Source organism: Chaetodon trifascialis, chromosome 20, assembly GCF_039877785.1.
Source record: "Chaetodon trifascialis isolate fChaTrf1 chromosome 20, fChaTrf1.hap1, whole genome shotgun sequence".
Lineage (NCBI taxonomy): Eukaryota > Metazoa > Chordata > Actinopteri > Chaetodontiformes > Chaetodontidae > Chaetodon > Chaetodon trifascialis.
In genome coordinates this window covers 22,300,672-22,313,294 of record NC_092075.1, presented here as the reverse complement: position 1 = coordinate 22,313,294, position 12,623 = coordinate 22,300,672, and the positions used below count along the sequence as shown (strand labels likewise).

The window sequence follows — 12,623 nt, the reverse complement described above, 5'->3', positions numbered from 1 at the left end:
TTTCATCTATTCTAAATGTCCCCTGAATTATCATTTTAATACTGTTATCAACATGGAAAAGTGGATAGGCTTGCTTTGTGCAAATATTTTTTAATTGAAAACAACAACGTGTAGTGTTATATTTCACACTAACACTTTGAGCAGTCATTCACATTTGAATGAATCAAATCTCACACAATTTAACACTGTCAATAAACAGATGACAAAAAATAAATACTTTGTTACAAAAAAGCCCCTTCAACAACCCTTTCTAAGGGATCAAAACAGGGTGATCCAAGATAAAGTTACAAAGTGCACATCTTTGTAAACTAGGACTCAGGCTATAGTGCAGTTAAACCATGGCTTAAACTTTTTTTTCTTAAGTTTCATACAAACAAATACACACAGATAACTTTGGTCTTGTCTGTCAAACCACCTGGCAACTTTTTGAAACTAAACTTTCCATTCAGAATCTTGTTCGCATCCATTTCAGTGTTTCACGCCTGACATCCACACAAACCGGTGGCTTACTCTTTTACAGCTAGCGAGCAGACAAGACCAAACACGTGCGTGAGGCATGCCTATTGTTTTGTTTCCAGTTTACAATCGGCTCCTGTAGTTTTTCTTACGTTACTAGCAGTGGCCACAGCTTCTAAAAAACAAGTTCACTAGGTCACAAAGAGCGTTAATCTCGCGATGAAAAAAATGACGACGTTAAAATTGATTTGTGTTAACGCGTTATTTTTGACAGCACTACTTTTACTTCAATGTATGTTCCGTAGCATAGCAAACAAAGCGTCTCAGCTGAAAAAACAAGTGCTTCAAGTGCTCATAGGTGGGTGTTTTCAGAGAAGTGTCTGGCACTTTCAGCAGGAAAAAAAAATGCTTTGGTGGACACAGCCCCTTTGAATAACTAAATCATCAGTGTGTTGTTTGTTCTGTTCTAGACTTTCATATTGTGGCTGTCATGAACACTGTAGTATGTCAGGGAGCTGGACTCCAGTGGTGTTCCATGTTCCTTTAGGTCATGAGGGTCAGGTGAGTGTCGATAAACAGAAAAATACACCTGATGGTCAAATCTTCCTTCCTCACAGTTGAACTTTCTCCTTTTCCCATTCATTCTTTATTTCCTTACTTTGTTCCATTATTGTTCCTGTTTTTGTCACTGTGTGTGTGTGTGTGTGTGTGTGTGTGTGTGCGTGTGTGTGTGTGTGTGTGTGTGTGTGTGTGTTCACCTAAAAAGAACATTGACAAGTTTCCTTTTTCTACACACTGTGTGGGAGGAGTCACTGCACCTCTTATCTTTGGTACAAAGACTGCAGCATAAACACAAAACAACACACAGACATGTATGCGTGCACAGAGGCATGCCAGCACACACACTTGACCTCTCTCACACACACATGCACATGCGCAAACCAAAGCACACAGCAATCTGATCTGTGTGGGCGGAGCATATTATTGCACTAACAACTGCGACAGAAAATCCTGGTTTCTGTTAAAACAGATCGTATAAGTGGACAAAAAAAATATTGCTGTGGTCATCAGTTTAACCACAGTTCTAAATCAGAGCTCAAAGTACATTAGAAGGCTGATAACCAAAGCAACAGTACTGATGCTTTTGGGCATTTATCATCACACTCAGGTTGGGTCCTATGTGTGTGCAGGGATTGTCGAATTTAATTAGGTGGATTCCAGAACTTAATGAGGCCCATCTGCTTGTAGTGAGATTTATTTGTCAGAAGTCAGAAAATGCAACTAAAAAAGCTAAATTTGATATAGCTGATTGAAGAACTGTAGACTAAATACACTATTTACCAATGCTGTAGTCAAGACCACCGAAGCCATGTCCAAGACAAGTCTGACTCAAACACCTATAAGAGTAAGATAAGTCTAAGTCAAAACACCTACAGAACAAGTCAGAGATCAAATATCCACGACATTGAGATGATTCCATATCAAAACACTGACGGGACCCCAGACGTCAGAGTCAAAACACTGAAACTATGGACACGAGTCCAACTCAAAATACCCATGAAACAAGTGAGTGTCAAATGTCCACATGACTGAAACAAGTCAAAGTCAAAAACACCCACAAAACTGAGACAAATCATCAGTCAACATATGTATTGTATACATATGCTGTAAGATAGCTGTCAAAAAGACGTGTCCATAATTAGTTTCGTATTTGTAAAGTTAACAATTTGTGTGTCATAAAAGTTGTTTTACACAAAATTCTGCTGTCATATACGTGAGTCTGTGAAATTGGGTTCGGGTTACGATTGTTTTTATATGAGTATGAGTCTAAAAGCTGTGAGTGCAAAGTCTTGAGCAATTGAATACAACTCATTTTTCTACGACTACGAAGTCTTCACTGTGAATACGAATTCAAGTTTATGGGTACGACTCAAAAAATGCTGAAATGACGTCACTGAGGTCACAAGTCGCAGGGGAAGTAATCGATCAGCGATTCCTCCAACTGCGCATGCGCATGCCCCAGACACAAACATGCAGGGCAACGCTGCCAACCCCGGAGAGACTTCACAGGTAACGTCAATAATAACGTGCATTGCTATTATTGATTTCATAAAATCGAACCATTTTATACAATATACATTTCTTGGACTCACATACTTATTGTTTTAGCTTGCAAGCTAAAGATATTTACATGCCAATGAAGTTTGTGTAAAGTTAACATGGAAAGTGAGAAGGTTGATATGGAGAAATAAACCCGGACATGATGAATCATCCTGCTTATTGCACGGTTTATGAGTGAAATTATAAATTTCAGACAATAAGTTACTGATTCACGTTAACTCATCCCAAATCTGACCTGATTGTTAATGCTCTGGTCGAAAATTATGAGGACAGAGCATTTTTTGAGGGGTAACGTTATATGTTTCATATTATGCTGTTTAGTGCTAACTAATTAGCACTGGCCCACTTCTAATCCCAGTAACGATAGCACTAAACTAGCTTCATCAACATGTAAATATCTTTATCTTGCAAGCTAAAGCAATAAGTATGTGAGTTCAAGAAATGTATATTGTATAAAATGGTTCGATTTTATGAAATAAATAATGGCTATGCACGCTATTATTGACATTACCTGTGCAGGGCTCTCAAGTTTTGAACTGAGTTCAGAGTGAGATTTGGCAGTGGCACTGAGAGTTGGGGTGGGGACGGGGGTCTGATCTGACAAATGACACATAAATTGGTACAAATAAAAATATTTATTCAATTCAGCATTTCTTAGTGCTAGTGTGTGTGTATGCGCGTGCGTGCTGTGTCTGTAACCCCCACCCTTCCCCATCCTGCTCAGTGCTTAAAAAAAACAAAGCGGCTCCCGCTCCGGCTCCTAGGCAGGAGATGGCTCTGATCGTTCACTTCAAAGAGCGGCTCTATGAGCCATTTCGTTCGCAACCAACACAACACCAATTCCTCTACCTGTTCCATTGTTTTAAAAAATAGTGGCGCAACTTGGTGGGCGTTATCCTGGTAATTTCTCTGTGTAAGCAATACAAGATATGGCGTGTGAGCATGTGAATGGGTTGAAATGTGTGTGTCTCACGCCCGATGGGTGAGACTTGAGAGCTTTGCCAGTGAAGTCTCTCATGCATGTTTGTGTCTGGGGCATGCGCATGCGTAGTTGGAGGAATCGCCGATTGATTACTTTCCCGTGCGACTTGACTGTGACCTCAGTGACATCATTTCAGCACTTTTCGAGTCGTACCCGTAAACTTGAATTCGTATTCACAGTGAAGACTTCGTAGTCGTAGAAAAATGAGTTGTATTCTCAAGACTTTGCACTCACAGCTTTAAGACTCATACTCATATAAAAACAATCGGAACCCGAACCCAATTTCACAGACTCACGTATATGACACACAAATTGCTAACTTTACAAATACAAAACTTTCATTATGAACACGTCTTTTTGACAGCTATCTTACACCATATATACACTGTTGAATAAATAATGAGACAAGACAGACAGTTCAGCAGTTGGTGGGCAGGGTTTCATGCACGCGTCACACTTCCACTGTAGTGAATGAGTGTTTGTCAACAGAGCTGCTGAACTGTGAACCTGCTACAAAGAAGAGCTGTGTTAATCTGATAATCTGAGAACACACCACACAACACAGCAGAGCCGCAGCCCTCCCCCACAGGTGTGATCCATCAGTGTTACCTTGGCCAAGCTGAGCGGGTCATGTCGGAGTCTCTGTTTGTTCTTCTGCAGTTTTCCAGGCATCATCTTCCCTGTCCGAAAGTCGAAACATCCCAAATCCACTGTGTTTCCAAGGTAACGGGACAGTTGAGGTTTACTCCTGAACTTCTTCCCTGATGGACTGAAAGAAAAGAGGAAGGACGGAAGCAGGAAATGGTCAGACAGATGAACATAGTATAGTATAATTAAAGATACAGTGCGTATCATAAGTATTCACCCCCTTGGATGTTTTCCACTTTTATTGCATTCATAAATTAATCATGGTCAAAACAATTTGGCTTTTTTAACACAAAAATTTATTGGAAAAAACTCTTTAATGTGAAAGTGAAAACAGACTTCTACAAAGTAATGTCAATGAAATAAAAATATATAAAGAAATATGATTGTTTGCATAATTATTCACCCCCTTTTTAATTTAATGGTCTAATTAATTAGAGGTCCATCAAATTGTTGCCAATAGTCTCACAATTGGTGAAATGAAGATCACCTGTGATCTGAGTGGTGTGGGTGTGTTTCAAGTGATTGAGGTAAGAAACACCTGTGTCTGAAGGGTCCAGAGACTGGTTGATCAGTATTCCTGGCTACCACTACACCATGAAGACAGAAGAACACTCCAAGCAACTCAGGGAAAGGGTTATTGAGAAGTACAATTCAGGGGATGGATACAAAAAAATTTCCAAGGCATTGAACATCCCCCGGAGTTCAGTGAAATCAATCATCAAGAAATGGAAGGAATATGGCACTTGTGTGAATCTGCCTAGATCAGGCAGATCAGTGACCGTGCAAGTAGGAGACTAGTGAGAGAAGCCACCAAGACCCCTACGACTACTCTGAAGGAGTTACAAGCTTCAGTTGCTGAGATGGGAGAGGCTGTGCATATAGCAACTGCTGCCCGGGTTCTTCACCGGTCAAAGCTTTATGGGACAGTGGCAATGAGAAAGCCACTGTTGAAGAGAAGTCATATTAGATCTCGACTAGAGTTTGCCAAAAAGCATGTGGAAGACTCCATGGTCAAGTGGAAGAAGATTCTTTGGTCTGATGAGACCAAAATTGAGCTTTTTGGCCATCAGACAAGACGTTGGCAGAAACCAAACACTGCACATCACCAAAAACACACCATCCCCACTGTGAAGCATGGTGGTGGCAGCATCATGCTGTGGGGATGTTTCTCAGCAGCCGGACCTGAAAGGCTTGTAAAGATAGAGGGCAGAATGAATGCTGCAAAATACACCGAAATCCTGGGGGACAATCTTCTTCAGTCTGCAAGAGAACTACGGCTTGGGAGAAGATTTATTTTCCAGCAAGACAATGATCCAAAGCATACTGCAAAAGCTACACAGGAATGATTAAAAAAGAACCAGGTAAATGTTCTGGAGTGGCCGAGTCAAAGCCCAGACCTCAATCCTATAGAGAATTTGTGGCTGGACTTGAAAAGGGCTGTTCATGCCCGATACCCGCGCAACCTGACAGAGTTTGAGCAGTTTTGCAAAGAAGAATGGAGAAAAATTGCAGTGGGCAGATGTACAAGACTGATTGAGACTTATCCACACAGACTCACTGCTGTGATTGCAGCCAAAGGTGCATCTACGAAATACTGACTTGAAGGGGGTGAATAATTATGCAAACAATTATTTTCATTTATATAATTTTCTTTCATTAACATTACTTTGTAGAAATCTGTTTCCACTTTGACATTAAAGAGTTTTTTCCAATAAATTTTTGTGTTAAAAAAGCCAAATTTTATTGACCATGATTGATTTATGAAAGCAATAAAAGTGTAAAAGAAAAAAAAAGAACAAAATGAAGAAAGAGTAACATAGTACAGGGGTTCCCAAACTTTTCCATGCCATGGCCCCCCAAACAACACTAGCTCCTGGCCAGGGACCCCCTTTGCAAACCCACCAACAATGCTACAAAATATGTAAAGAAACATCAACTTTTAGAATGATTTTCTTACTTTTATTCACTTTTCAATAATTATTACATTTGTTTAATATAATGAACTTCTCAACAAACTGCTGACAGACAAGAACAGTGTGTGTTTACTATTCAATAATTATTACATTCGTTTAGCATAAGAATATTATTAACTAACATGTTTTGCTTTTTTGCCTTTTTTTTAACTTCCCTCCAATTTTCTTAGTGCCCTAGTGCCCCCTGGCAGCCCCCACTTTGAAAACCACTGACACAGTAGCTGCTACCAATTATAAACAGGCTGATCTGATCTAGCTTAAAGATGCACTACACGTTTTCCAACTTCTGCAGTGACAGAAACTGCAATACATTTGTAAAATACAACAAAGTAAAACTAATAAGATACAGAAGTTCTGAAAGACAAACTGTGCGGAAAGGCTAATAGCTAAGCTAAATGAGCCTATGGAGGATGAAGAAAATGAGGAACAGGAAGAGACAGATTACAAACACATGAGGGTCCATCAGCAGAACGTCCTGGATCATAATTATTTAAAACTTCTTAAATCAAACATTGAACACCACACAATGTCTGAACAGGGATTAGCATGTTTATTCTACATCCACCAGGGCTCTAATTTACAATTTCAGATACCAAAGACAAGTCATGATCTTCTTGAGCTACCTAACAAGCGAAATCCCACAGATGGCCTCACACTGTGACCTCAGCAATCACTAGGGTTGCACATAAAGGGTGATTTCAACCAATGTAAAAAAAAAAAATCATTGCTCCAGAAGTGACAAAATGATGCTTAAAGATGCAAGGATAGAAAACACTGTCAGAAATTCTGTTTTTAAGATACAATTCCAAAATTACCACACTGCCATGATATCATATATGATTTATTTAATGGTAATTGGCAGTAGCTGTTAACAGCAAAACATTTTGATGCACTGTGGCCTCAATTATTCAAAAATCTGGTTGGATCGTTTGTGAAGGTCAGTCTGAAGATGCAGTGTGTTAGGTCTCAAATGAGCAAAAATGCACTTAGCACACAGGTGAAGAAGAAGAAGAACAAGAGAACAAGAGCAAGAACAACAACTACAAGAAGGTTTGGAGGTTGACTGTGGAGTATAATCAGTGGGAATATCTTGAATCCATGTTTCACATAGTCCAAACTGAACTGTAGCAATCTTAAACTAAAGCTCAGAACTATCCATCCATCCATCCATCCATCCATCCATCCATCCATCCATCCATCCATCCATTTTCTATTTTCCATATCCCTTTCGGGGTTGCGGTGGGTGCTGCAGCCTATCCCAGCCGTCAGCTCAGAACTAATTAGATATTAAACTGTGACTGCACATATCCTACAGTATTGTATTCAAACGAGTCATAAGTATACTGCAGATGTGTATAAGGAGAATCCAGTGAAGTTGAATTAAAGTCGCATTTTATTTTCAGATGTTTTTAATGTTAACTCTCATACAAATTTGAATAAACTCATGATTATAAACACTGACAGCTACCATCTCCACTTATCTGATGGATGGAAATATCACCTACCACCAGGAGGTATTAATGATGGCCTGCTTCTCAACACCATCCCTGATCAGAACAGTCTCATCTCAGTAAGCCCTTTGGCCATTTATTTCTGTTTCTTCTGTCTCTGTAGTGTTTTGATTAGAAATGGCCCAATCCTGATCTGAGTCCTTTAATATTAGGTGTCTGTCAAGTCTGACATGATACTCATTTACATAGCAGCAGAAGATATGAAATGTTGATTAAATATGCATCTGGCAAATGAAAATAACAGGTGTGGCCTACTGACTTTGCCAACTTGTTTTTCATAACTGACTTAATCCAAAAATTGAAGGTCCTGGTCCAGAACTATTACATTCATCAGCTTCAATTATTGATATGATACCAATGAAAGTTTCACTGGGAGAATGTAAATCCTGAAATTGATCTGATTTTAATGGGTGAAAGTGATGGTCAAGGCCAGCTAAAATGAGAAGCTGCTAGGTGAATGTTTTGTACAGTGCAATTCTTTGACAATGAAAAGAGAGTTAGAAGAGAGTTAGAGTCAGACCTTTGGAAATCTGTATGTTGCCAATCTGGATATCATGATTCAAAGACGCTCCAGTGTGGCCAATTCATATTTCATATTCACACATTCCAAGTTTCACTCACGTACAAATGAAATGCTCCCACTGCAGGCTGTCTTAGAGGACAGCATCTCTGCTGCACAAGCAGGCTGATGTGGACAAAGGACAGTAAAGTTCAGGCACCTCTAGTTTTTTGACATAAGACATGATTCCCTTTGGAACACACATTTTTTTGTTGCCAAATTGGATTGCCTGAGGGCACAGTTAAAGCAATAGTTCAACATTTTGGTAAAAACACTTATTTGCTTTCTGGTGGAGAGTCTGATGAGAAGATTGATACCATTCTGATATCTGTCTGTTAAATTTACTAAGCTTTACTACTTACTTAGCTCAGCACAAAGACCAGAGGCAGAGGGATAGAGATATCCTGGCTCTGTCCAAAGGTAAAATTCTTCTATCAGAAATTCTAAAGCTCACTAATTAAAACATTATATCTTATTTGTTAAAGCTGTGCAAAGACCCCAGTGCAGAAAACAATTATGTGCCAAACAATACCTTGGCTCTGAACAGTTGCCAGACAACCAGCAGAGGCTCCAGAAAATTACTGCTCCACTTTGCAACTTTAAACTCCCAAGGATGCAAGTTTGAAGTTACTCTGTACTGAGAATCAATCAGCTATGACATCACATCTGACACCAGCGGCAACTGTCAAACACTTCCTCTTCCAGAGCTCTGCACTGACACACACATCTATAATTCAGTACTTTCATAATTCAGGACTCATTGACATACAGTAATACATCCCCAAGCCTCTACCCTTAATCAACAACTAATTCTAACCTTAACCATAAAGCCAAGCCTTATGTAAGCCTCAAACAACCTTGTGAAGAAGTAAGGGTCAGACAAAAAGCCCTCATTTTCTAATGTCACTTTCAAATGTCTTCAATTTAAAAAATACGTTTTGAAGATATCTAAAGCTCTAAAACTGTAATTGGTCCCCACAAAGATAGAGGTACAAGAACAGACATGACTGTGTCTGACATGTAGGTCAGCAGCAACCATGCAAAGATCAGAAGCTCTGTGTGTGTGTGTGTGTGTGTGTGTGTGTGTGTGTGTGTGTGTGTGTGTGTGTGTGTGTGTGTGTGTGTGTGTGTGTGTGTGTGTGCATATCTGTGTGCATGTGCGTATCATATGTGAGTGAAATACTCAAACTGATGCCTCATTCTGAGAATATTCTAGATGTCATGTGAATTAGAACTGAATATAAAATGTGTGTCTGAAGAATATTCCTGATAAACAACATGAGTTTGTAAAAATGGAGCCAGCACAGGCCTCAGCAGGGTGTTGCTGCTCTTCCAGTAAGTCGACCTGCTGACTGGTCTCCTTACTGGAACTGATGAGTCACATTACAAAGCAAACTGAAAGTAAAGGCGAGCCTCAGCTCTGAACTGCTGATCTCCTTCATGTTAGGTTCAGACTGTGATGGGGCTCAGATGTTTCTGACTCTGAGCTGTTAATCTGATTGAGCCATGCCTCCACTGCTGATCAACAGGAAGTGAAAAAACAGCCGACGGCTCTGCGGCATCAAGATTGACATCATTTCCTTTATGATCTAACGCAGCAGTAGGTAGTGAAGAAACAAAATGAGGAGAAATGTACAAGCTAATACTTCAGAGTAGTTGAAGTTATTGAGGCAGAGAAAGATAAACAGACAGAAAGGCAGAAGGTAGTTAAAAGCTGACATGCTGCTGAGCTCTTGTTCCTATGGAATAAGATTAAACTTATTCGAAGTTTCACTGGACAAATGTAATGTGGAGGAAAAGTGGAAAAACAAATGTTATAAAGGAGAACTCCAGTGATTAAGGTCTGCACTTCCATTGAGTTGGGGGACGTGAGAGGGACAGATTGAAAAAAAGAGCAGAATTGAAGTAGCAGAGGCCAAGGTACCCTGACTTTTAGTCTATAGTATGAGTACATTGTTTTTTTCTTTTTTATATACAATATTGATAATAATTATGATTGCTTGCATTGCAGAAAACAATATCAAAATATGCATATATTTCTAGATATATATTTTCAAAAAGAACATTTTGATATGAATAGGGTGGACAAAATATCAAACACCGGTCAGTATAACACAATACAGTTCAACTGCACCACAAACTACAACTGCCAAAATGCAGCACAAAGCTGAATAAACATCTCTTTGAAACAGCTTACAAAAAACACTGCATATAATAACTTTGATGAAGTTGGGATTTATTGCTAGACTGTTGGACTGCACCAGTTTTAGCTTGGTGTGCCTGATGAACTGGCAACTGAGTGTACTTAATTTTATATATATATATACATATATATATATAGAGAGAGAGAGAGAGAGAGAGAGAGAGAGAGAGAGAGAGAGAGAGAGAGAGAGAGATTCAAGAACACTGAAAACTCCAATCAATGCAATGTCCAATTTCTTGACTTGATTAATCATCCTAAATGATTACCATTTAGGCCATTAGTTAAACAAAGAACACTTCTATTATATCTACAGCAGGCTACTAGTCTTCAAGGCTGTCGTAATAATTAGAATAACAGTGGTACATTTTTTTATGATAGTGTAGACATGATACTTTAGCTTCATGGTTTAATTTTGCCCAAGGCTGCACTTTCTATGCTACCTGTTCAGGACTAATATGTAGCTACAGCTAGTCCCAGTGTCCGCTGTTACATTATAAGCTACCAGTTTTACATAATACCTGGGTGAAAAGTTCTGTCAGTGAAATATGAGTAACAAGCTATTTTATATGGCATACAACAGTCGCATAACAATAGTCAACAGTGGCACATGTCAATAAGAAGAGTCATTCAGGAGAACAGTGGTACATGCCAGTTGAGTAGTAGCAACACAGTAAATGGGGGGATAAGTACTAAGAACCAATATGACACAAAACCCAAAGTGGTATATCATTAACATATGCTGGTGAAAAGGTATCTGTCAGTGAATACGAGCGATGTGCAGTCTACAAGTGACATAAGTCTGTAGACCAGCAGCAGCATGCCTAGACGCAATCATGATAAACCAATCAGAATTGATATGTGACACTAATATTAGAGTGGCACACCATCAGCCACTTTTCAAGCACAGCTTCACTCATTTTGAACAATTAAGAAATAGACTCAGTTATGATCTAAAATTCAATTTACAGACAGTATAACTGAAAAGCGGAATAAAACATTAGGTAGAGACTCCTGACCTCAGCAGTTGAAATCCTGGCGATGGCCCTGAATGAACCGTCAGTGTCAGTTACCAACCAGAGCCACTATGAACACCGCGACAGGACTGCGGGGATGAAATATTTATGGAATATTGGAATAGAGGGTTGTAAGTATATTATCTTAACCATATTTGTTTTGCACTGACACGGTGTTGACCATCACATAGAGGCTGTCAACAACTGCAGAGAAATGATAGAATGAACGCTAAATTGTAACGTGTTTGACAGTAATGTAACTGAGAAACTTAACATATCTGTCTGCAGAAATGTGTGCAGAAGTGATGATGACAGTGACAGTGAGGATATGTAACCACAGTTTGGCTGATCGATCAACAGTTTACCGTGGGAGCGGTCTGATCAGTGACTGATCGATAAGTGTGACAGAGAGTCTAACGTTACCTGTAGTAGTAGACGTCGCTCTTTCCAGCGCTCAGTCCGGACTTCCTGATTACTTCTTCCTTCTTCCAGCCGGGCGGCAGAGCGGGACAGTCCGTCCTCTTCCTCTCCATCATCACACAGTTGCCGACCCCACGATTAGGTTCCGATCGGATCAATTGATCACTCTGTAAACACCGATGACGACCCTCCTGGAGCACAGCGTGGTAGTTCACTCAGGGAGAAGCAGCCCGGGCGGACCGACGTCACGGACGTTACTTAACGGCTGCTCTCACTCTCTCCGCCCCGTCTGTTTATGGTGGTTATTTAGAGTTAATCGAAAATAGAAAGTGTCCCGGTTCAGACTGTGAGCTTTGGTGTCCCGGGTTAAACTGCCGGATTTAGTTCAGTTTTTCCTCTGGAGGGAACCAGCGGCTCATCTGATCTTAACTGAAGTGGATCAACGGCAGGCTGTGACGTCTGCGATATCACACACACACATACATACACACACACACACACACACACACACACACACACACACAAGCTCTCTCTCTCTCTCTCTCTCTCTCTCTCTCTCTCTCTCTCTCTCTCTCGCTCTCTCTCTTAGATCGTCTATTGTGAAAGATTATCCACTCAGTGGTGGTCTAAGAATTGACCCATTAAGTCCCAATTACACAGAAGCCGAGAGTGGTCGAGGCTGCGTTTTGTTTTTTGTTTGTATTTACACACATACACACACAAACACGCACATCTGA

At 40.0% G+C, this 12,623-nt stretch overlaps 1 protein-coding gene across 2 annotated transcripts in view; it reads right to left on the bottom strand.

The window, feature by feature from the left end:
- Window positions 1–12,420, bottom strand: part of mbd2 (methyl-CpG binding domain protein 2) — a 62,277-nt gene extending 49,857 nt beyond the window's left edge. Inside the window, exons 1-2 of one of the 2 annotated variants that reach the window (XM_070989813.1) lie at window positions 11,890–12,420; window positions 4,169–4,328 (exon numbers count right to left, since the gene is read on the bottom strand). In XM_070989813.1, the coding sequence (XP_070845914.1) occupies window positions 4,169–4,328; window positions 11,890–12,002 (273 nt within the window). In that variant the 5' untranslated portion in view covers window positions 12,003–12,420. The remainder of the gene's footprint in view (window positions 1–4,168; window positions 4,329–11,889) is intronic. The other variant, XM_070989812.1, reaches the window with a different exon arrangement.
- Window positions 12,421–12,623: the final 203 nt, after the last annotated feature.